At 38.2% G+C, this 26,311-nt stretch overlaps 1 protein-coding gene across 11 annotated transcripts in view; it reads right to left on the bottom strand.

Annotated features, from left to right (window-relative positions):
• The window catches only part of DOCK10 (dedicator of cytokinesis 10), a 216,096-nt gene that overhangs the window by 103,125 nt on the left and 86,660 nt on the right, over positions 1-26,311 (bottom strand). For all 11 annotated transcript variants that reach the window (XM_064372937.1, XM_064372939.1, XM_064372936.1 and 8 more), the window contains exons 5-11: positions 18,702-18,774; positions 18,317-18,439; positions 17,498-17,632; positions 7,253-7,436; positions 5,896-5,981; positions 5,487-5,570; positions 5,213-5,368 (exon numbers count right to left, since the gene is read on the bottom strand). In XM_064372937.1, coding sequence (XP_064229007.1) covers positions 5,213-5,368; positions 5,487-5,570; positions 5,896-5,981; positions 7,253-7,436; positions 17,498-17,632; positions 18,317-18,439; positions 18,702-18,774 — 841 coding nt within the window. The remainder of the gene's footprint in view (positions 1-5,212; positions 5,369-5,486; positions 5,571-5,895; positions 5,982-7,252; positions 7,437-17,497; positions 17,633-18,316; positions 18,440-18,701; positions 18,775-26,311) is intronic.

The raw sequence follows: 26,311 nt of genomic DNA, 5'->3' as shown, positions 1-26,311 counted from the left end.
CTACTTCATGAATGGAAATAAATACCTACTTTGATAGCCCATCAAGAATTAAAGCTCATGTGGTGATTTATTTCTTTCTTCCAATACACCTTTACAAAATAAATGTCAAATCACTGGCTTTTCAGTAAGCATTCATTTAACAAAGCATCTGCAAAGCCTAACAAATTAAGTCATAGGCTTCTTGTGTTTAGAATTCTGTACTCTTCTGAAAAAAAACTTGCAAAGTGAAATTTTAAATGTAGTTCTACTGTGATGTAGCTTTATTAGTTCAGATTTTTGGAGTCAATTTCTATTTTCAAAGAAATATTTTATACTCTAAAACCATCAACTTGAATTTGGTTTTCAATTTACTGACTAAAAAATTACATGCTGTCAAACATTGTTTTCTCATCATGAGGATGTCATTTCAGGCAGCCTTTAGAATCTCATTCATTAAATGCAATAGTTGGCTCCTAAGCAACTTGGAGAAATATTTCAATTAATTTAAAACATGCTCATTGAATTAAGAACAATGAGTTTAAAAATAGTTTCACTAATGAAAGTGTCATTGAATAAATATGCAATGATTTTAAAAGATAGCATTAAATAAACTGCTGTGAAGGTGAGGCTGACATTATTTTTTTGCATTATTGCTCATAAGCACAATGAAATTATTTTTCTAAAGTAATTTCCTAATTTTTCAACATATGTTATCAACTGTAAAACGAAAAACAACACTGACATACAAAACACTCCAAATCAGCTTAACCCGTTGGCCTGACAGATACCAAGGGGCACACTAACTTGGGTCTCTGTACTTGGCTCTGTTCTCTTGCCTTGGGAGATTGGCCCAAATACAAACATTTCATTTCTCAATATGGGTCTTAGTATGAAGAAAGGAATCAACGTGGAGGGAGTCATATGCCCCTGGCAGTAGAAAGAAAAGCCCATTATCTTTGATTTTCAGTTTCTAAATTGCATTTTAAATCACATTTAAATATGTTCTGGGTCAAAAAAAAGCATCTATTTTTATTTAACACGGTGACTAAGTGACATTACCATTTGAGGTAATGATACGGTTTGGCTGTGTCCCCACCCAAATCTCATAATCCTAAATTGTAGCTCTCATAATCCTCATGTGTTGTGGAGGTACCCAGTGGGAGGATATTGAATTATGGGGTCAGTTACCCTCATGCTGTTCCCATGATAGTGAGCTCTCACAAGATCTGATGATTTTATAAGAGGCTGTGCCCTCTTTTGCTCACCATTTCTTTTTGCTGCTGCCATGTGAAGGACATGTTTGCTTCCCCTTCTTCCGTTATTGTAAGTTTCCTGAGGCCTCCCCAGTCATGCTGAACTGAGAGTCAGTTAAACCTCCTTCCTTTATAAATTACACAATCTTGTGTATGTCTTTATTAGTAGTGTGAAAACAGACTAGTACAGGTAAACTTTCCTGCTATTTCCAAATGGTTTCCAGGACTAAGTTTCTAGGTTTTTGTTTTATTTTTATTTTAAAATCCTACAAGAAAGCATAATCACTTTACTCCTAACACTTTCCACTCCATGGAAGTTACTCTTGCTCTAGTCACCAACATCCTCCACTTTGCCATATCTACCAGATGAACTCCTCTTTCACATGTTCCTCAGCTTCTTGGCTCCACTCCCACAGCTGACCTGTTCTCTCTCGGTTTTATAATACAGTATTCCTTGGTTTATCTTTATCCCAACAGCCATTCCTTCTTAGTCTTCTTTGGTCACTTCTCTATTCATCCTTCAGATATTTGGTTCCTGGCCACTTCTCTATGGTCGTAGACATTTTTAGATCCCCCCCACCACCCACATCATGAAAATTTGAACAAGACTTCCAAATTTGTGTTTCCATTCATGGCCACTCCATTTTTTTTATTATTTTTTTGAGATGGAGTCTCACTATGCCAGCCAGGCTGGAGCGCAGTGCCATGATCTCGGCTCACTGCAACAACCACCTCCCAGGTTCAAGCAATTTACCTAACTCAGCCTCCCAAGTAGCTGGGACTACAGGCGTGTGCCACCATGTCCAGCTAATTTTTGTGTTTTTATGGAGACAGGGTCTTGCCATGTTGGCCAGGCTGATCTCGAACTCCTGACCTCAAGTGATCTGCCCGTATTTGCCTCCCAAAGTGCTGGGATTACAGGCATCAGCCACCGTGCCCAGCTGCCAAATCTGCATTTGAATCTGTCCATAAGACATCTCTCTTTGGATAGCTAATAGTCTCAACAAGCAAAACATACCCATAATGGTATTTTTGACCTGTATTGTGAAAATCTTTCTCCAGTGTTACCATTTTAGTAAACGGCATCACCATGTGTAAAACTGTCCAAAGCAAAAACCTGTACTCATCCTTGAGATTTCTTTTCCCCTTATCCAGTATATCCAACACATCAGGAAAGTCTTTCAGCTCAATTTACAAAACACTAGTCCGATCCATCCATTTCTCTCCTTCTCCCTTGCTAGCCCTCGTTTAAGCTATGTAATAAATGGTGGTATAGCCTCCTGTTTTCCTTGGACAACCCTTGTTTATTTATTTTTATTTTTTTAACTCTTGTTTTTAAAGTACTTTAAATGATTGAATAGCTTTCACTCACACTTAGGATAAATTCGAACTCTTCACTATAGCTTAAGGCTCTACTTCATCTTATCTCTGTTTCTCCTACATCATCTTGGTATGCCCTTCACCTCCCTATCTTTTTTCAGTTCCTAGAACCTGCTAAAGCTTACCTGTCTCAGTGCATTTTTATTTCTCTTTCTCCTGCCTAGAAGATTCTCCCCTGACCTGCCTTATTGTCCTTCCCAACATTTAGGTCTCTGTTCAAAAGTCACTTCTGCAGAGAGGGCCTTCCATGGCCATCCTGTCTAAAGTAACCCTTTCCTGAATTCTTCTACAACACATCTTTTCATATTTATTTCTTTTAAAGAACTCTGCACAATGTGCACTTAAATAGTTAGTTTTCTTGTTTACTTTCTGCCGTTTTCAAAAAGAATCTAATCTTCAAGAGACTAGGGACCTTGCTTATCTAGTTACTTCCTGTTTTCCCAGTCTTAGGACAAGTTTAGCTTAAAACAGACAAATGGAATAAGTATATTTGGACAATGAATAAACCTGATTTCAACTACTTTCATTTCTACTCACACCTAGTACACAGTTAAAGTTGCAGAATATAAAAAACTCCATTGTTCGACAAGATTCTTATTGGTGACACATTTTCATTTTAGCTTACCTGTCAACAAAAATCTTACATATATCAATACAAATATCAATAACTTGCATGCAGTTTTGACAAATTTCAATGCAATTTCTCACATATTTAGATGACAGTTAAATATTTAATGAATGTTTACTTTGTACCAAGCAATGTCTGAGTACCTTTGATACGGTACCAAGTGTGACCACAGTGATCACTTGAAATAGGTATTGTTATTATCTCCATTTAAAGGAGTGAAGACTGAGAATAAGCCAGTTGCCCAGAGTGGCACAACTTGTGAGTCGGAAAGCCAGGCAATCTAATTCCAGAATGGCACATCTCATTTGAGTCTCCTCATTAAATCGGAGGTCCTGCTCTATCTACACCTGGGGATAGGAGGCTCAAAGCAAATCACTGAGGTGCTAAAGACACAGGATAACATGGAGTGAAATGCCAGATACAGGTGATGGGGGGAGGAAGGCAGAAAACCGCATTGCCATGTATGTACCTATGCAACAATCCTGCATGTTCTTCACATGTACCCCAAAACCTAAAACGCAATAAAATATTTAAAAACAAAAACAAAAACACAAAAAACCAAAAACAAACAATTCATTAAACTACATAAAAAAAAAAAAAGACACAGGTTAATAGGTATCAAGTAAAGTCTTCCGAAAGGGTTAATCCTTTCTGCCAACCACTCACTGTTACAACTAACAAGGCTAGTTTCACCAGATCATAACTAGAGGAAGGCATGGGACTGTGTGGACCCATTTTACAGTGAAAACTTAACGTGGTTTCTGCCTTCCAAAGCCAATGTGACTCCTATTAAGAATCTGGAAATCAGTTTTCCTTTGTGAAGTGAAATGGATTAGAAATTAGAACAGAATGCATTAAAAGAGAATAAAAGGAAATATGCCAAAATATTAACTGTTTCTTATATTAATTAGGATATAATATAATCAAGACTGATATAAAATAATGATTAAAAAAAATAATTCAACACTTAATAATGTTTATGTTCATAAAATGCTCCCTTTCGACACATACATTCACAGTCTAGTGAGACTGCCAGATAAAGTACTAAGAGGAAGTTCTCAAGACAGCTCACACAAACATCAGTGAAGCTCCTTTGTCATTTCTGCTATTTACATGTCCCATCATACTAGCATTTATTTAACAACCATCTAATATTATTTTACCTGATTCACTATTTACACTTGTCCTTAGCAATAAAGGCTGTGAAGTCACAGTTGTTAGCTTTGATTTTTCTCTAATATACATGAAAATAAATAAAGAAATATTAAAGTAAAAACATCCATGTAAAAGCCATCTCTGGCCAGGTGTGGTGGCTCACACTTGTAATCCTAGGACTTAGGGAGGTGAGGCAGTTGGGTACTTTGAGCCCAGGAGTTCTAGACCAGTCTGGCCATCATGGCAAAACCTCATTTGTATAAAAAATACAAAAAAATTAGTGAGGCAGCCATGGTGGAGCATGACTGTAATCCCAGTTACTTGGAAGGCTTAGGTGGGAGGATTGCTTGAACTTTGGAAGTTGAGGCTACAGTGAGCCAAGACTGTGCAACTGCACTCCAGCCTGGGCAACAGAGAAAGACTGTCTCAAAAAAAAAAAAAAAAAAGCCATCTTGAGTACCACTAAGAAGATACAAACAATGTCATAGGAAACTCTAAGCCACTATGCTGATTTAATAGAAAGAATCCTAAGACACAGTCCTTTTGATGCTTTTCTTTAAGTTAAAAGGAAAATTTTATTATAGTATATTGATAAAATATATTAGTATTTCATTATACTTTATTCAAATAGTATATTATAAAGTGTTCTACTTTAGAACTTGTACACTTGTGTAATGTGGGAAAATGCTGTTAATATTCCCTGATACACTAGATAGTGTGAAATTAGTACCTGGAATTAGCAGGAATAGGAAAGATTTTGACTAGGGTGGTGTAATGTTGGCTGAATGGTATAGGATGTAACAGACGAGAAACTTACATTCGTTACTGGATCGTTTTCATTCTCTGTAACACATCCCTGAAGATTTAGGTTAAGGGCTTTACAGATGATCATGATTCTCTTGGCAGCTTTTTCTTCAAATGGTTTGATCACAGACTCAGGTTCTAAGAGATCTTTTTTTTGAAGTTTCAAGGTCTAAAAAAGTTTTGAACGTTTTAGTCACCAAACATCCAACATAAAAAAGAAATTCTAAATTATAATTCCCAACTGTCTGGATCAAGTTCATATTTGTTTAGAAAGAATTTTGACTTACATCTATATCTGGATCTATCGAGAAGAGATTTAGCCTCTCCATATTTCGAGTTGTTTTTACAGTATCTTCTGTTTCTGTGAGGTACTACAGAGAAAACTGTGTTAGTCCTTCGTGTCTAAATATCCAGATACAGCCCCAGACACATCCATGTGGCCAAGAAGCAGCCTCTTAGTGTTATAACCATTTTAGTATTATCCATTAACACTTGGCAAATCTTGTAAAAGTATCTTTCCTTTTTGAGGAAGGTTAAGGAAAACATGTTTCCTATGTTAAGAAAAACAGCTTAATGGAAACTTTTGAATTAGTTTATTAATCTAAATATTAAAAGAAAGTATCTATGTCTTTTCCATGCAAGCAATTACTTACAAATAATTCAAACTGTTTGCAAGTACAATGCCAACTTTATTACCTTTGCAAAGTCTGGGTGTAAGTTGTTCTCTGATGAATCTGCTTCCTCTGGTGTGCATTCACAAGTTACAGAATTATCCAGTGAATCTTAAAAAGATATGCCAAGTCAAGTTATTAAATATTACTCAGGAATCATACATTCTTCTAGCCTGTGACATACAAAACTAAGTTAGACTTAAGAGCTAACAGGGATGTTGGTGAGTCTAAACTTTCATTGTGTTCTGACTCCGGAACTCCATATTGTTGGGTGATCTGGGCTTGGAAATCAGACTCTCTGATGATCATTTTGGGATTCTTGCCATGATAACATCTTGTGTCCACAAGAACTTCGGATTTTTATACTTGGGGTGTCTTGACTTACTTCATTAATGCATACTAAAGTTTTCTTAAATATTTATGCATTTTTGGTAATTCTGGCTCTCGGGCTATCAATTTAGAATCCACCTTCTTGCTTCAGCTACTTAAAACTCTGTAAGACACTGTAAACATTAATACTACGATTGTTATTATTAAGTAAATCATAAATGTAAAACACCTACTGTGGCATACAGTAGTTGTGTTAAAATCAACAATAGTTTTTTTTTTCCTCAATTTCCCATGGCTCTTTCACTCTAGAGCCTATGAGACTTAGACCAGGAGCACTTAAAGCTGTTTGGTTTCTAATGTACCATGTGCTGTGCAAGTTATCTTCAAATAGTTTTCTTTTGGGAGGAGTGACTGACTCTGCTGGTATTGAACTTGCCTTCTATGTAGCTACAGAATTGCTTTTCTAATCTTCTTTTCACTCTTTCTTTCCTCTCTTGTTTTCCCTTCTCTTTGCATAAAATGAAATAGACTCTTACGAAGGAATTAGGATGGGCATAAAAAAGTTTTAATCTTATAAAAATTTCCATTACCATGCATAATTTTTGAAACTTTTACATATAAGCTGATCACAGTATGATCAAAAAGCATAAACGAACGATGCTTTTTAACTAAAAGGAAGGAATGCATATTTGCCTTTACAGAGCATAAGATTCATTAATTAAATTCAGTGAAACGCTAAAAAACACAAAATGCCCCCTATAATGTAATGTCCCATTGGACATGAGCACATTTTTGATGCTGTGAGAAATGATTCCCAACATCATTTGCTGGGGAACAGCCTCAAATCATTGCCAGTTGACTCCAAATTGTACTTATGTGTGGTGGCCATTACCGTGCAGTAAAGATTCAGGAGTGTAGTGATTTCTTGGAACAAACAGCTCCAGGATGGATGAGCTAGACCAGACAGCGACTACAATGCCTAGCAGCTTTAGTGAATCAAAAACACGGGTCATGCTGGACAAAGGAAGGAAGACAGCTTCATATGCTCTCACCCAGCCCCAGATCAGTGAGCTCTGCGCTCCTCCTCCCTTGGAGGGGCCCCTCGGGACTGATTTGCAGAATGCGGTTGAGGGTGTGGATCCATTCATCCATATCTGACTCTGTTTCAGCTGCCAGCACAAAATAGGTCAGGTCATTCATTTTCAATTCAAAGGCATATTTTCTTAGTCTGTTATTCTGTGGTATAAAAAGAAAGAAAGAAAAAGAGAATACCAAAAAATAAGCCTTCGAGAGAGAGACAATTTATGTGGGCTTGAGGTTCCAAAAGTCTTTCCATACAGATAGGTAACATAAAGAAAATTGTCCAAAACAAGACAAAATTTTAGATGGGTCTGATCATTTTGTTTGTTTTTTCTCAAAGTTTTTGTACTAAGAAATATCTTATTTAGGTTTCAGTTGATTGGATGGCCATGTTAGCTTAAACATTTCGTCGTGGGCATGTGCTTGAGTACATTCTCAACTCCTTGTAAGAGTTTCTTTGAGTTTCTACCCTGACTTTCTCACCTTATGTTCTGTGATTCACTGCAGGAAGGTGTCTGACCCTATCACATCCCAGAGGCAGCTCTTGCCAAGATCACTAACAGGCTCTGTGTTGCCATACTACCTTAAGGACCATTTCTTTCTTCATATCTTCCTTGTCCTTGCAGCTGAATTAACACGATGGCTGCCTCCTCCTATCTGAAACTCACCTTTCTCCAGTTTCCATGACAACACTCTATTCGGGTTTTCCTTCCACTTCACTGGCTGCCATTTTTCAACTTCCTCTGCCAGCTCTTCCTTCTTCTCCTGACCTCTAGTGAGAATCATGGCCAAGCCTCAGATTCCTTTCTCTCCTTTATTTCTCATCTATTACAATGGCTTCAAATGACACCCATGTGCAGTGACACCCCAATTCCTTTCCTGCCTCTGGCTTCACCAACCTCCAGACTCTTCTGTAACTTGACATCTCCACTTGGCATTTTGTGACCAACCCACCAGGCCTTGTTCTAGTTCCTGAATGTGTTCCTGCCATGTTCTTGTTGCTGCCGCTAGGAAGGCCTGAGGCAGGCTGGCCCCCTCCACCGCACGTGCTCTCAAAAGCACAGTGAGCATGGTGTGTGCCCTTATGTATTTACAGGATTTGTATCCACCCTTCAGATCACAAATGAAACTTTCCTCAATTTTTCAGTCTAGGACAAAGGGACAAAGGTCTTGTCCTCCAGAGCATGTACCACGATTTGAAATTATCTGCTTATTCATTTTTGTGTGTTTGTTTTGACAAACACATGTCTCCTGTAAGGTTACCTCCGTGAGGACTGGGCCAGTTTTGCTAACCACCATATTGTGTAATAGTGCTGACACTTGAAGGATTCAATAATGGTGGGTTCAAAAACAGTCGTATTTTATTAATGGAACAGAATAGGTTCCTATTCTATTGGAATAGGTTTCTATTCCATATTGACATTCTAGTAGAGAAGAGGTAAATGGGTGAATGATTGAAGGAATGAACAAATAATTGAAAAACAAAGGTTCTCCATTGTGCAGAGAACTAAAATGTGCTGGTGTGATTAGTGGGTACTTTAAATTGAGTGGTCAGAAGCAGCTCTTTCCCCAAAGGAGATCTCTGATTTGAAATCTGTAAAAAGGAGATATGGGCTATTGAAAGTTCAGGGAAGGACATTTAAAGCAGGGGGAACCCAAGAACAAATTGTTACAATATAGTATATTCCTGCCATGAGATCAGAATGTTCATTCAAAGTGCAAACTTTCCCCTAATGACACAAACTGGTGTTATTTAAAGGAGTGGTTGTTGGAAAGATTACTGAAGATACTTCATATTTGATTTGCTCCAGGCAATTCCTATGCAGGTGTTCAATTTTTATAAATATGTTCTAAAGCCTGTAGCTTACTCATAATTGTAATAGAGCAAACACTAAGACTTAGGACAACTCTATTAAGTAGAATACAAAAAGGAAAAGAGCCATAAAATAAGATCAGTGGTGTAGGATTTTGGTTAAATACCAACGTATACAATTCTTTTTGAGAACAGGATTGCTATTTCTTGGTGACAAGCAAAAATTTATAATACCCCTTCAGCAATGTCCTCTTTCTTTGGGATGCTCTCACAGACTGTCCCCAGATAGCTGTTCCTTTCAACATTCACAATAACAAGATTATGACTGCAAACACAACAATTACTAAACACTGGCTCTGTACTTTACAGCCATTATTTAATTTAAATGTGTAACAACCTTATGGGAAAAATCACATTATTCCATTTCACATATGATGAAACTGAGGCTTGGGGAGATTAATTAAAATGTGTTTGGGATTATATTGATAGCAAATGGTAGAAAAGGGAAAATAAGCCCTATATACTCTAACAACTAATCCCATCCACTGAGCTGCCTTATACATGGCACAGAGCCAGGGACACAGAAGATGCTCAGGTGATGCTGGTCTCCTTTCTTGACATTGCCCTGGCACAACAAAGGCGTCTGTGGCCTGGGAGTTGTGGTTTCTCTCAGTGCTTGAGAATACGTAGCCTCAAGAAAAAGTAAAGTTCAGGAACTAAAGGAGAAAGAATTGGCTAAAATGCTAACTATGTGAAAATTCATGGCTCAAACATCCCATTCTAGACTCTTCCAAGGATGAGCCCTTTGCTCCTGTCCATACTTTTGAATTACTGTCAAATATTATTTATTCATTTATGTGGCTTGTAATGACTTAGTCACAGGCCTGGCTCTTTATAGTTCACAAGTCTTAGAAGGGCAGAACCTAAATTTGTATCCTCAGTGCTTAGTGCAGCGATATAATTCACTCATCAAAGATGTATCTGTTGCATTCATACTTTGTGCTGGGCAAAAACATAGCCAGTCCCTGCGCTTGCAGAATAGGAATGGCAGGCATTAAGCAGTTAATCATACAAATGTGAAATCAGAAAACCAATATACTTAAATTTTGTATAAATGTTTTGAAAAAGAGGTACTGGGTTCTATGAGAACATAGAATAGAAGTAATTGGACAAGTAAAAGGTCAGAGTTGCATTTTGAAAAAATCATTTTGACTGCAGTGTAAACAGAATGGAGGGTACTCAGAAAGCCCATGGTCTCAAACGTTGTGTGCAAAGCAAACATTTAGGTAGCTTCCTTCTGAAGGCAGATTTTTAGACGCCCTGCTCTCCTTATGAGGAATGGAGATTCCTAATTCTCCATGTACCCTCACACGCAGCTCTGGGACGTTCTGACAATGAAGACCTACAAAACTTCCTGTAACCTTCACTGACAGACAGTCTAAGGGCAAAGGTAAGATGGCTGCAGAGCAGGTTTAAACGAAAGACAGGTGCCCTGTCACAGTCCCATTTCCTTCAAAAAACAACAGGAATATAAATAGACACTCAGGGCCTGGTGTAGTGGCTCATGCCTGTAATCCCAGCACTTTGGAAGGCTGAGGCGGGAAGATCAATTGAGGCCAGGAGTTTAAGACCAGCCTGGCCAACATAGTGAAACCTCATTTCTACTAAAAATACAAAAATTAGGCATGGTGGCACATGCCTGTAATCCCAGCTACTTGGGAGGCTGAAGCAAGAAAATCACTTGAACCCAGGAGGCAGAGGTTGCAGTGACCCGAAATCACACCACTGCACACCCAGCCTGGGTGACCGAGCAAGGCTCTTTCTCAAAAACAAACAAAGAAAAAAAACCAAAAAACAAAACAATAGGAAGGAAGGAAGGAAGGAAGGAAGGAAGGGAAGGAAGGAAGGAAGGAAGAAAGGAAGGGAAAAGACACTCAGAAAAGAACAAGAAATGTCCAGAGTTTGGGGCACAACTTTTGCTAGAATATTTTTAGGTACTTGTTTACAGAAAAATACAAGCAAATCTCAGTGTTGTCTTGAAAACAAACAAATGAAAGAATTGTCTTAATTTGATGCTGCAAATAATGTGAATGGGGAGATAAAAAGCAATCTAAAATGCTTATATTGGGTCCAAATTAAAGGTGGATCAAGCTGCAACCTGCTTTAAAATGAAGATGCTGAAGATGTAACAAAATTTTGAAATAAAACATTACAAAATAAAAACAAGTTGATTTGATTTTCTAAATTGCATGGCACGCGTATACCTATGTAACAAACCAGCGTGATCTACACATGTACCCCAGAACTTAAAGCATAATAAATAAATAAAAAATAAATAAACTGCATTCTGTATTTCAAATGAATTAAATATGATTGCTAACTTCAACAATATGATCAAAAATATTCTTAAAACTTTGAGCAAAGTATTACAATCTCGTTTCTCAAAGAGGGACATTGATAATTAAGATAAATATTCAATTTGAAGCTTCTCAAGAACGAAATTACCTTCTTCTATTTCAAGAGAAATAGAACTATTTGCGACCCAGAGAAGCTTAGTTTGGGAAAGATAAAGAGGCCTGAGTGTTTTTCGATCTTGCTGTCTGGAATCTCAAAGATAATGTCATATAGAACAGCAAAAAGGATAAAAATTGAAAATCAATGGGACACTTCAATAGGACATTTTAATAATTTTGAAGTATAATTGTTAGGTCATTAAATGGTAATCAAGAAGTAATCCTATTCTTATTTTTACTCCCCCCCAGTTTTCCTGTTTCTCTTTTATCAGTGTCCTTTGCAGCCAGTGCAACTACTTTGTTTTTATTTATTTATTTTTTTGAGACGGTTTTGCTGTTGTCACTCAGGCTGGAGTGCAGTGGCATGATCTCGGTTCACTGCAATCTCTGTCTCCCGGGTAAAAGCAATTCTCCTCCTGAGCAGGGGATTATAAATATCCACGACCATGCCCAGCTAATTTTTTGTATTTTTAGTAGAGATAGGGTTTGGCCTTGTTGGGCAGGCTGGTCTCAAACTCCTGACCTCAGGAGATCTGCCTGCCTTGGCCTGTCAAAGTGCTGGGATTACAGGCCTGAGCCATTGCTCCCGGCCTCTAGGGCAACTACTTTGTTCAGTCAACCTTACCCTGGTATATCTACGTAGCTTCATAAATAATGGGAATCTGTGAATATGTCCTATTGTCATGATATGGTGAATGAGTTGTGGCAAACTGTTCTGCTTCCACAATGTTCATCTGAAGAAGTTCCAAATCGTTGATACTCCAAGAAAATCACTAAAGCCAAGGGAGGACTGAATATCCAAGGGGAAGCTACCCAACCCAAATATTTAATTATACCTATTACGTGGCTAGTATCTTGTACAGAATTTTGCAGAAACAAAAGAAGAGTCTTAAGGGAATCATACAACATCAAATCAAGGTTTCTGGTATTCATGGCTGCCTTCCATGAAATCCTCTCCACTCTCTGTAGGTTTATTTGTTCATTCATTCAATGAAAATTAAATGGGTACCTCTTATGTTTCAGCCACAGAGAACTGAAAAAATTCAAGTAAAGTACTTTCCCTCATTGAACTTACCTTCTAGTGTAATGAAATGTCAGGCAGCAAATAAGCAGAAAGATAACATACACACACATATATATACACATATATATATTATAGATGTGTAATATAATATGGCATCATGCAGTGATAAATGTAATTTCATCTTGCATATGTTATTAGGACTTATTGCTTGAGGTGTGTCACTTGTTTTATTTGCATGTACTATATATTTTTTTTTCTGTGCATCCTTCCCATAACCTGGAATCTCTTCGAAGACATGAGCCACATTATTTTCAGAGTTTGCTCTTTTCACAATGGTTTGCACACTGTGAGTTTTCTAGTATATACAGTATATTGCTGAAATGAATCCCATATCTAAAATTCACTGCTTAAAGCTCCACATGAACATCTCTTTGTAGTGTTTCTTCTGCCCACATAACTTATGTAGGTAGAATATTAACCTGGTTCCTGCCTGTACAAAAACATAATATTTCACTCAAATTCTTCTCTCCATGTATGTGGGTATGTCTATTTTACATATAATACATCATTTCTTTAGGCAACTGTCTGTAATTTTGGATATTCTTCTGCCTCAAGTTAAACTTTGCAATTCATTAGCTCTGTGACTTGTGAAAGCCACTCTATCTCTCTGAATTTTATTTTAATAAATGGAACAATCGTAATTCATGTTCCATCAAGTGCTGTCAAATAATATATTAGATGAGGAAAACTACAAGTATCGTTTTGGTTCTTACTATTCTCAGAAGTGAGGCTTCCAGAGCTTTAGTTTGCTAACAGGAGGCTTACAGGTCATATTTGGCTTCTAGATTTGTTTTCCTTGTACTGTTCCTTCCCCTGCTCCCAATTTGACTTGCTTTCTTTAGGTAGGCACTCTCCAGGTCTACTGGTCCAAGCTGCCCCTATTTCTCACATCTGGCCTCTTTTCACACATGTAGGGGGCTGCTTGACCTCCAGGAGGTATCTGCATTTCTAGCCTTTGGTTAGTCACATGAAGCCATTATCTTAGAACCCATATCCACATGGTGGCAGACTCAGCACCTAGGAGGAAATGAACTGTGTCCGCCATACTGTCCACACCCATGTAAGCCTGTCTAAAGTGACATCAGCCATTATCATTGCTGAGATAGGGACCTAAGACAGATGGGATTCTTGGGTTGTTATTCTCTTCTACAGTGACAGAACCTGGAATGAATGCATGTATAGATGAATGAATGTGAGAATGAATGAATGAATATATGAACTGAAGGAACAAGATAGGATAACACAGACCTAAATATCCCTTAGTCCCAGAAAAAAACTTGAAGCAGCAAAAACCAAGTTCTCTTCCAGATTGGGAGGCATAGGCCCATAAAACAGATCTATTACTGTTTGATGATGTTATGAAAAACTAGGAAACCATGATTAGGTTTTGTTTTGTTTTGGCCAAGATTCAGGAAATTGTCAGTCATAAACATTACCTAAAGTCTCTCAGAAAGCTGGGAAGGAGTTTCTCTCTACTTAAGCCCACCCTTGTAGTATATGTCTAAGATTTCCAAATTAGTCTAGGGAAAACAATGCTATGGATTGGGTCTGAATGAATCAAACTGAAATGGCATATTCACTAAGGATTATTATGAACTTGAACTCCCTAAGAATGCCGGATGCTAAGTAGTACTTTCTGAGGCAGAGACTTTTTGTCTGCTTCAATGGAACCTGGCAATGATTCTTCACAAAATTTGTCTGATTCATCCTAGTTATTCATTTGTTCTGTGCTTTTGTGTGTACATGATTCATCTTGAGGCACATTTTATGCCTGAGAGCTTACTAGAGCAATGGTTAAACTTGCACTATTTCACTCAAATTCTTCTCTCCAGATGTAAAAACTTATACATCTGGAAGAACTATAAGCAAATACGTAAGGACTGGGACCCACACACAAAGTGACAAGTGATCCAGGGGTTTGTCTCCCCAGAGTAATCCTAAGAAACCAGTCCTTGCCTGTACAAAGAATGTAGAGAATACTTGATAAAGCTTCTTGATGAAGAGGAATATAAATGCAGGGATAGAGGTGAACTTTTTAAAAGATGTATGTGCCAAATCCACCTTGGGGAATACTATAGACAGGTTCAGCTTTTTCTGTACAGACTTACAGCCTGAGCTGAAAGAGTTCATCATTGTTTCATGTTCCCAGAGTATTCCATGGGCTCTGCCATTCATACCTCCATCATCACTCTTGCGATATTGTGTGATAGCGAGCAAGTAGCGATGCCCCTCTGGTACCGACTTCAATGAAGAATTGACTTCCCCACATCTAGGTGTAGTTTCTAGCATGTCAAAGGCACTAAGTGGGTTTGTTGAATGAATCAATAGGTTAATGAATAAATAAAGAAATAGATAAATTAGCACAGTTAGGAAAAAATATCAGGAAGGTAAATCAAGGTTTTCTAGGAGGGCTTTCCCAAAATGGAATGTCTATATCCTAGGTTGTGACCTTTAAAATTAATAGAAGAACAAGATGAGAGAGGTTAAATACACTACCTCCCCAGTTCTTTTCACATCATTCTAGTTTTACAGATAGGGAACCTGGATCAAATTTGTCCAGTAACTTTCTAAAAGTCTTCAGATAGTAAATGGTAAAACTAGGATTTCAGTGCTGACCTATGTGAATACCAAGCTTGTGTTTTCTCCTGCAAGACTCCTTTTTTCCGTGGCAATGTTTAAGCAGAGACTGAAACACAATCTAAGTAAGAGATGATGGAGAAGCAGTTCCTCCACAGGAAGGTCAGGTTAGAGCACTAAGGCATGTATTCAGCACCAAGTTCTATGATTCTTTGAAGAAGAAAAATAGAACATATTAACCTGTGTTTCTGCAAATTTAATATATAACAAAAGACTACAATGATACTTCTTAAAAAAATGATGACTCATTTGCTAAAGAAAGCTTTTAAGTACAAATGGAAAGGATAATAGTTAAAATTTTCAGCTCAGTGTCTATAAAATGCAGTTATTGATCTTTATTGCTAACATTTTACTTCATATTTCTAAGGCCAAAAAGTGTCCTTTGTGACCAACAATAGAAAACGATCTCCACCCTCCATTAAGATCATTATTGCCCTTTCCATATGGAAAGCTGGCATCTGTGTTAAAATGCAATTATCTTTCACTTGTAGTGCAGTGCTCAGAAACAATTAATTCTTTCCTTTTAAAGTTCAGCCTTATTACTTCCTGGAAGAATTCCAGATTTTAACAGATAAACCATCCAGAAATAGGCCAGGACTAAATGACTGGAGAGAACTCTACTTGAGTCCGCATATCCAGGGGCCTCCGGTGGTGGTCCATGATGTAATCTCAGCTCGTAACAAGCTAGGTGAGTGCTGAGGTTTGAGGGTAACAGAAGCACTTCTCCAATGGCCTGTGACCAGAAACAGTGTCCTGGACCCCAGTGAGCCAGTGCCATATTGTGAAATTTGAGGGAAGATTGCTTAAACAGTTTTGATTGCTTCCATGATTACATAAAAGGGAATAAGGTTAGTTATATCATCAGGGTAGGAAGAGGTGTTTTGAAAGTAAAATGTCCAAATGGGGTCTATGGAATTATTCTGCTTCCTTTTGCCATAGTGGTCCATGTTGAATTTCATACTAAGGACAATAATTTGAAGACTGAGAGCTTACAGACCATTATCTGTTAAAAGCACTATGTCTGTTTCTGAAATTAAACTTTGGAATCAATGGAATCCTTGTCTTTGAAGAAAACCACCTCTTAGAAGAAAGACGATGCAGATGTACACTGTCAACTTACTCTATCATTATTAGCTAATTATAAAATAACATTTGTGAAGTGCATATGTTAATACTATGTCATTTACATATTACTTTACTGAATTTCGTTATCTCAGAGGTTCTCTACACAGCAGCAAACACAGAAGCTGATTTTCTGCTTCTCTTTGAACGTATGAGACTTGCCCTGCCACAAGACCTTTGCACTTGTTGCCTCTGCTCATTCTCTTTTTGTTTGTTTTGTTTTTATTTTTATTTATTTATTATATTTTATTTTTGAGACAGAGTCTTGCTCTGTCACCAGTCTGGAGTGCAGTGGCACAATCTCGGCTCACTGCAACTCCGCGTCCTGGGTTGAAGCAAGTCTCCTGCCTCGGCCTCCCCCGTGGCTGGGATTATAGGCACATGCCACCACACTTGGCGAATTTTCATGTTTTTAATAGAGACAGAGTTTTTCACCATGTTGACTCGGCTGGTCTTGAACTTCTGACCTCAAGTGATCCGCCTGCCTTGGCCTCCCAAAGTGTTGGGATTACAGGCGTGAGCCTCCACGCCCAGCCCTCTGCTCATTCTTTAGTCTATAGATCAAAAGATGTCTCTTCAAAAATGCTCTTCTCCCTTATTGAGTATCAATATTCCTTTTCAACCTCACCATTCTTCTGTCTCCCTTTTGTCACTGTTTATTTTCTTTTTTTTTTAGAGACGGGGTTTCACCATGTTGGTCAGACTGGTCTTGAACTCCTGACCTCATGATCCACATGTCTCAGCCTCTCAAAGTGCTGGGATTACAGGTGTGAGCCACAACACCCAGCCCTGTTACTCTGTTTATTTTCTTTATTGAAAAATTTAGCAGCTGATTCCATTCTTCTTATTCATGTCTTTGCCTATTTCCCGTTTTTCTTTCTCTCTTGAAAGTAAGTTTTGTGAAAGCAGAGATCAAGCTGCCTTGTTTTTCACAGAAGCCTTAGAGTCTAGAGCAGCTCTTGGCTCATATCAGACAGTCCATGAATATTTGTTGAATATACTTTTCAAATTAAAAAAATCCCAAGGAGGAAAAGGGATTTCTACTCACCTGCACCACACCTGTACAGGAATCCAAAAAGATGCATCCTTTGGGTTCTTTGGATATTTTCTCATCTTTGTAAAAATTCATAATGTAGGAGTTATCTGGCAACTGAGTCAGCTGGAAGTACCGCTTTTTGAATGACTAAATCAAGGAAAAGATAAAGAATTATTCAAATTGTAGTGTGTTATTACTCATAGAAATTAGAATTATTCTAATTTCTTCAGGAGTGCTGTATTTCTAGGACATTTTTCTAGAGTAGAACATCCTACTTCCTCATAAATAAAATGTTATATGAAACATAAACTCAATGCAAATGGCTTTCCTCTATGCTGTGACCAGAGGAGGGAGTGTTAAGAAAGGTGACAGATATACACCATGGAATATTATGCAGCCATCAAAAACGATGAGTTCGCGTCCTTTGTAGGGACATGGATGAACCTGGAAACCATCATTCTCAGCAAACTGACACAAGAACAAAAAATCAAACACCACATGTTCTCACTCATAGGCGGGTGTTGAACAATGAGAACACATGGACACAGGGAGGGGAGCACTACACACTGGGGTCTGTTGGGGGGAAATAGGGGAGGGACAGCAGGGGGTGGGGAGTTGGGAGAGATAGCATGGAGAGAAATGCCAGATATAGGTGAAGGGGAGGAAGGTAGCAAATCACACTGCCACGTATGCACCTATGCAACAATCTTGCATGTTCTTCACATGTACCCCAAAGCCTAAAATGCAATTTAAAAAAATGATTTATTCATCATATCATTGAAAAAAAAAGAAAGGTGACAGAGACAAAGATGAGTCATGATGTCTCCTTACCCGGACAGTAACGGTGTTGTTCACAGTGCTGTTAAAATTCCCCTTGTAGAGCCAGCCAGACTTGAAAACGCCAGTTCCTCCCGCTCCTCCACCCCCCTTGGAAGATGAGTGGGAAGTTGTATCCTGTAGGAAAGGCATATTAGCATCACAACCATCTTTTGTGGATCCCAGATTCTAGACACTGCATTTAAAAAAGGGACTCTTTTCCTCTCTTTGACTCATCTTAAATAAGCATGTTCAGTTTCAAAACAAACGTGATTCATTTTCACTAAAAGCCCTACCACCAAGAGCTACTACAACTTACAAGAATGCGAAACCTTTTAGTGCAAGACAGAAACTGATTATCCTCATGCTTTAAACGTGTCACTTTCAACAATTTACTTACTTCATCCTTATCAGCATCTTCATGGTCAATCTCAAAGGAATGTGAAGGAAGCTTCTCTGGTTTGTATTCTGCTCTGATATGAAAAAGAAAAAGATTCTGATTTGTCATTGGAGACTGCTTTCATTTTAAGTTGCTCCCCAGGTAACAATAACAGCTATGGTGCTGGTGTTCTTACAAATTTTTGTAAAATAATGTAATCTTTTGAGGGTTCCATTTCCTTTGAAAGTATTAACTTTCTTCTACCATGACATCTTATCTCCAGTATATGAATCTCTGTTTTAAACCATGGTGTTACTAATTATAAAACTTTTTTTTGAGACAGTCTCACTGTGTAGTGGCGTGATCTCGGCTCACTGCAACCTCTGCCTTTTGGGTTGAAGTGATTCTCATGCCACAGCCTCCCCAGTAGTAGCTGGGATTACAGGCATGTACCACCATTTTTGTATTTTTTGTGGAAATGGGGTTTTGTGATGTTGGTCAGGCTGATCTTGAACTCCTGGCCTCAAACTATCCTCCCGCCTCAGCCTCTCAAAATGCTGGGATTACAGGCATGAGCCACCAGCATTTGGCCTTCTAATTACATATATTTATACATATCTTTTTGAGTTAGATGTAGGCAAGAAGGACAGTTTGAAAGGTGAGGGACTTTCTATTTTCCTTCCTCCACATTTGTAAGTAGAATATTAAGTAGTGATATTTTCACTGTGTTTTCTGTGTCATCTGTATGTGTACACACAGTGGTCATTTGAAGAGTCCAGCCCTGAAGGACCATGATCCTGAGAACCAGTCTGTACTGTGGCCACTAGGCTGTGCTACTTCCTAACCATGGCCTCCTCAAAAATGTGCACCAAAGGGGCTGGTAGCAATTACACTCACTTTGTGCATTTCCACAGTATCCTAGAAATGCCTATTTAAGTCACAACATCTCCGACCACCTCAGAGAAGCAACAGTGTGCACCTGGTTTTATAAATGGTAAGATAAGCCAGAATTAAGTTTTCTTTGGCTTGATTCTATCCCATAACTAATGGCTGAATGGAAACCAGACAAGACCATCCAAAGTCCAGGCATTTCTTGATGGTTAGCTGTTTGGCCCCTTTTACTACATAAAATCCTATGTATAGAAATTTTACAGGATGTTTTTCTTTTTTAAAATAAATTTTATTGGGTATGCTTCAGGTTTACCACATGATGATATGGGAGAGACACATATAGATAGTAAAATGGTATTATAGTGAAGCAAATTAACATAACGATCATGTCAATAGTTACTTTTTTGTAAAAAGAGCAGTAAAATCTACAGATTTAACCAAAATCACTAGTGCAATACGATTTCACTAATTTTGGTCCTCATGTTGTTCATTCGCTCTCTAGACTTCATCCTGCACACGTGCTACTTTGCATCAGTTCATTGACTTCTCCCCGTTACCTCTCACCCCTGGTAACTGTTGGTGAGAATGTAGATTGCTACAGGCACTATGGAAGACAGTACGGAGGTTTCTAAGTAAATTAAATAAGATCTAGCATATGATCCAGCAATTCCTCTTCTGGGTATATATTCGAAGGAGATTAAGTAGCTTTTAAAGATATCTGCACTCCTGTTGTCATTGCAGCATTATTCATACTAGCTGATGTATGGAAACATTTCTAAGTGTCCATCGACAGAGGAACGGATTAACAGAATGTTTAATATATTAATATGTGTGTGTGTGTGTGTCTAGCATTCTCTTTATCCATTCCTCTGTCAAGGGATACTTAGAATGTTTCTATATATGTGTGTGTGTATGTATGTATATGTGTGCGTGAATATATACATATGTGTATGTATATGGTGTGTGAATATATTTGTGTGTGCACGTATATATGTATGAATACATGTGTATATGTATGAATATACGTGTGTATGTATATGTGTGTGAATATGTGTTTGTATGCATGTGTGTGAATATATGTGTGTATATATGTGTGTGTGAATATATGTGTGTTTGTATGTGTGTGTGAATATATATGTGAATATGTATGCGTGTGTGAATGTGTGTGTGTGTGTGTATAAACTGAATATTATTCAGCCTTAAAAAGTAGGGATTCTGCTATTTGCCATGATATGGATGGACCTGGAGGACATTATGCTAAATGAAATAAGCCAGACATGGAAAAAATTGTATGATCCCATTTATAAGTAGAATCTTAAAAAAATCAAATAAACAGAGATAATAAAACAACATATGTTTTAAGATGATTTACATTGTGTAAAAGCAACTTCTGAATCTGACTACTGAGAAAGAAAGATCAGAGGTGCATTTAGTATTCACATCACAAATTATTCCCTATGTTGATGGTATTCCAGATAGGAAGGTGAATGATCAGCGCTCTTTAGACTTAAGTATGCATAAAATTGCCATACTGTGCACTCACATAAGGTAAGGTATAGGTGCTAAGCAGGGGCTTCAAAATACTCTTACCTTCCTTTCATTTTCAGAAGGGAAAGTTAGAGCACAAAAGGAACATAGGAACATGGGCATCACTGCTAAACTGTGAAAAGTCTGAGATCAGGACTATGTTCTCCTTTCCTGATAAAAAGTGTTTTTCATTGTGGTAAAATAGACATAATATAAAGATTGATCATTTTAACCACGTTTAAGAGATGGTATTAGAAGCCTTAGGAAAGGTGAATTATAACCATCTTTAATAAGCACATTGAGGAAGATTGCTGCCATTTCTCTCTTCCAGAGGAAGTTATCTTTCCTTCTTGCAGAAACTTAGAGATAGTTAAGCCTATCAGTACTGCCTGCACTGATGTTAACTTGTTCTGCCTATTTTGGTCAGGGTCAAATTTATAGGCAGGCAGAGGAAGTAGCAGAGGACATAGAATTCTTTTAGGATCACTGAGAAATTTTTCCTACCCAACAAAAATATTCCTTTTCTCCTTAATGTGATCTAACATGCTCTGAACAAGAAGCAGTCTCTCTCGCCTTTTAATTTGACTGGCAAAATAAACACAACCCTTCCCTCTCTCCCTGTTCTGTGAGAAATGACATGTTGCCTGAGATTTAGAGGCAGATTCCAATGGCTTATTTCAGAGCAACTGCTTGAGGTGACTTGTCTGCAGGAAATAGATGATGAGTGTTCTGAGATTCTTAAAATGGTGGCACAGCAGTAAAGGAACAGAGAAAACATCCCAAGTGAGTGAAAAAAGAGTGAATCGGGAAAACCAAGGAAGAGGCAACAAAGACAAACTTGAACGTGGAATGTCAACATTTGGTCCCATGCTGGTCATTTCCCATCAGTTTCATTTGACCTGCATTTGTTTCTGAACCTCCTATTCTGTCCTTTTTGGCCAGCATGGCTTATCATTTCTTCCAAAAGAATAATTTTGTAGGCATTTGTTCCCAATAACTGTGGATCACACTACAGGCCAGGAGTCTCAATATCAATTTCCACAAGATCCTTATAAACAAGGAGGCGATAAAGTCTTTCAAACTAGTAAGGATGTAAAACAAAAAAGTGAAGAAACAAAGTAAGGTTCTCATGAATTTCAATATGAAAGGCTAAATGCTTGTGAATTTTTTTTCACAAATCTTCCAGTTGAGAAGTGGAAATAATGACTGAGATAGTCTATAAATTTCACAACAGTTTCATGAAAGCCCATAGATTTAAAGTGACTTATGACCAACTCAGCTCAGAATGCTGCAGAAGTGTCTGTTGCTGGAGGATGGCTAAACAAACTACAGTAGATCCACACACAGGAATGTTACTCAGAAAGGAAAATAAGCTACTAATACGTGCAACAACGTGGATATCAGTCAGAAGCACTGTGCTGAGTAAAAAAGGCCATTAACAAGAACACACATGGTATGATTCCACGGTTATGAAAATCAGATCACTGATTGTCTCTTGGGGAAGAGAAAAGGAGAGGAGAGGATTAACCAGGGAGGCTTGGTAATTAACACTTTGGGGGTGATAACATTGTCTGTATCTCAACAGAGGTTTGAGTTGCACAGGTGTACTGTGGTCAAAAGTCATCAAATGGTTCACTTACAATTTGCACATTTTATTGTATGTAAATTTGATATCAAAACAGAAAAAATGAACTGCAGACATCTATATTTGTATTTAAAGGTGTGCATTATGAAGAGTTTAGAGAGGAAATGTGTTAATGTTTTAAACTCCACTTTAAAATGACCAAAAAATAAAACAGATGGATAGATGCCTAGAAGGATGGATGGATGGACAGGTAGTGCAAAAAAACAAGTAGAGCAAAATGTAAAAGACACTTTCTAGATGGTGGGAATAGTGGGATTCATTGTACACCAGTCTTTTAGCTTTTTCCTAGGTTAAAATCTTTAAAGTGATGTGTGAACATTTTTAAAGTGTTGAAATTGTACACAGAGTGACCAAAAATGGTATCTTCTGAGCTGATTCCTTTTTAGAGTAGAGATAATAAAAAATTGTATGACAAATACATATAAACTATTCTCAAAGAAAAGGTTGAGTAAAAATTTCTCAATAATTTTTCTCTGATATTTTTGAAGAATAGATAATTTAGAGAAGAGAGATGAGAGCTTCAGACAAATGGTTGGAAATGTTTCTAGGAATTTCCCAGATGTCAAATTTAACACTATGTTACAACTTATGACTGTAAGGCCAGTTGCCTTGCCGGGAGCTCGAACCCCCCACCTCCGGGAGCTCCTCCACCCCCTCGCACAGCCTAGCCCTCCCTTAAAAACCCTGCCAAAATGAAAATGAAGTTTTGTAACTCTAGCCAATAGCAGCCGAGTCTTGTATGCAAATGAAGTCTTGCAACCCTAGCCAATAGCAGTCAAGTCTTGTATGCAAACAAAGTCTTGTAACTCTAGCCAATAGCAGTTGAGTCTTGTATGTAAATGAAGTCTTGTAACCCTACCCAATAGCAGTCTTACCTTGCCTACACCCTGCTCTCCCACAACCAATTGAACACCTCCACTCCCTATAAAACCCCACGTCTGAGAGGAGTCCGTGAGACTTCTCCGGCCTTTCCTGTCAGACCGCAGAACCCTGCCTGGGAGCCGAATAAACCCTTTGCATTGGATCTTCTTGTGCTGGCCTCAGTTTCTTCATTTTAAACTCAGCGAGATCCCACTAACCCTTACAATGACATCCCCATACTCTTTTTTTTAGTAAAATAAAACTTTATTTAAACATCCACTTTAAGCATTAATTATTTAAAAATAACTCAGAAGTTATGAGACAGAGAACACCAATGAAGCCAATAGCAAAGCTCAGCAAACCCCAGTAGTCCCTAGCCATATTCATGCTGATCTTAATTTTCATTTAAAAAAACTGTGCAGACCAGTGAGTGTCAATTTAAGTCCTATCTGGGTCTGGGGTTGCAGTGAACGTAAGTGTGCCACTTCATTGGTGGCTTTTCTTAATTCTGAATTTGCTTGATCAAATTCGATGTGCATTTTTTTAAATCAATGTGCATTACTGAGAGCCGTCTTAATTCTTGGGGGCCATTCTCCCTTGCCATTCAACATTCCAGTTTCCAGATATTACCTGGCACCCAGATGAGTGGCAGTAATGTCAACCACATATCAGAAAATAACTTCCTGAACTGAGGAAGCTTGTATTCTAGGGGAGGAGAGAGTCAATCATGAATTAAGTATAAATAAACAAGATAATTTCTCCAAATGAAAATGGTTGTTAGGATGAAGGTGGAAACCACAATTCTCAGCAAACTAACACAGAAATATAAAGCCAAACACCTTATGTTCTCACTCATAAGTGAGAGTTGAACAATGAGAACACATGGACACAGTGAGGGGAATATCATACACCAGAGCCTGTCGGGGGTGGGAGGTTAGGGGAGAGAGAGGATTAGGAGAATTACCTAATGTAGATGACAGGTTGATGGATGCAGCACACCACCATTGCACATGTATACCTATGTAACAAACCTGTATGTTCTGACCATGTATCCCAGAACTTAAAGTGTAATAATAATAGTAAAAGATTTTTTTTTTTTAAAAGAAATAAAATCAAAGCTGAGCATCTGTAATCCCAGCACTTTGGGAGGCCAAAGCTGGTGGATCACTTGAAGTCAGGAGTTAAAGACCAGCCTGGCCAATGTAGTGAAACCTTGTCTCCACTAAAAACACAAAACAATTAGCCAGGCATGGTGGCCCACACCTGTAATCCCAGCTACTCGGGAGGCTGAGGCAGGAGGATCCCTTGAACCTGGGAGGTGGAGGTTGCAGTGAGCTGAGATGGTGCTATTGCACTCCTGTCTGGGGACAGAGTGAGATCCTATCTCAAAAAAAAAAAAAAAAAAAAAAAAAAAATAATCAAAGAGTAGAAGAGCAAAGAGTGATGCTTGTGGAAATGGCATAGGCTACCTGTAGAAAGGCTCTTCAAGGATGGCCTCTCTCAGGAGGTAACATTTAAATTGAGGAGGAGAAGCAGCTGGTTGTGTGACGATCTGGGGGAAAATCCCCTGGGAGAGGAAGCTGCAAGACTACAGGTTCTGAGGAGGGGCCAAGCATGGAGCATCCAGGAAGGAAGGCTGTAGGGGCTGGAAACAGTGCAGGAGGGAGGGCCGTGGGAGGGAGGCCTATTCAATGCCCCTGGGTAGGTAAGGAAGACAGTGCTTGGATCATTACTGAAGCTTGAGGGCTACTGAAGATTATTTCCCAATCCGGTTTTTAATAAGCCACAGGGCACAGCTTCCTGCCTTTAAAGAGCAGTTTTCAAGCTCAGTCCCTTGTCTGTGGGGCTAGCATGCAATGACTTCTCTCTTTTAAAGGACATGAAAAGATTAGCACCTGTGGCTATTGGCTTTAAAATTCCTCCCCCAGGACCATTCTGTGGTCTCTAAGAGCCTTGGGGATCCCAAGATAAAGGGCTTATCCCAGACCTTACCCTTCCATATCTGAATCCAACATTGGTTTTAACTATAGGCAGCCTCCTTTCTCCTTTCTCCCCCAAATGACCTGTATTGCCCAGAGTGGGATGACTGAGTGCCATCAGTTATCAGCTGTGAGTTTTGGGGTAAATTACCTCTCAGTTCCCGAGTTTCTTCTATAAAATGGGGATAACAGTTCCTACTCCACAGGGTTATGAGTATTAAATGAAATAATGCATATATGACACCCAGCTCACTGTAGACATTCAAGAAAATGCTCTTTTATTTAAAAAAAATACATGTTCTATTTCAGCCCAGCTAAGCTGGTCACACGTTATTTTATCTGTAGTTAAAATTTATACTCTTAAGAATTTTTCTTCTTTACATGTTCTTTCTATCAAATCAACCATGGTAAAAATTTTTAATATGTCACACATCTCTGTAATTTACCTGGTGGATTAACGAAATCAGTGACATCACATATTTTTATGCTACTTTTTTCTTCTAGGACCTCCAAGTTCAGTGCTGATTTCTATTCATAATGTGTAAAGGCTTGTGTTTTACATTCTAGCCTGAAATAATCTATCTCTTCAGTATCTTCCTATGGACTCTTGCTTAAAAAATAAAAGTGATGATCTTAAGGGTCAATAATACAAATTTAAATTTAAATAATAAACTTCACCTTTTTTTTTTTGCTTTTCTAGAATTGCGAATTTTCATTTTGCAGTTTCA

This window comes from Aotus nancymaae, unplaced genomic scaffold, assembly GCF_030222135.1.
Source record: "Aotus nancymaae isolate 86718 unplaced genomic scaffold, 86718_ANA_hifiasm-v0.15.2.pri h1tg000008l, whole genome shotgun sequence".
Classification (NCBI taxonomy): Eukaryota; Metazoa; Chordata; class Mammalia; order Primates; family Aotidae; genus Aotus; species Aotus nancymaae.
Note: the sequence above shows the minus strand (reverse complement) of the source record. Positions and strands in the feature narration are given on the sequence as shown.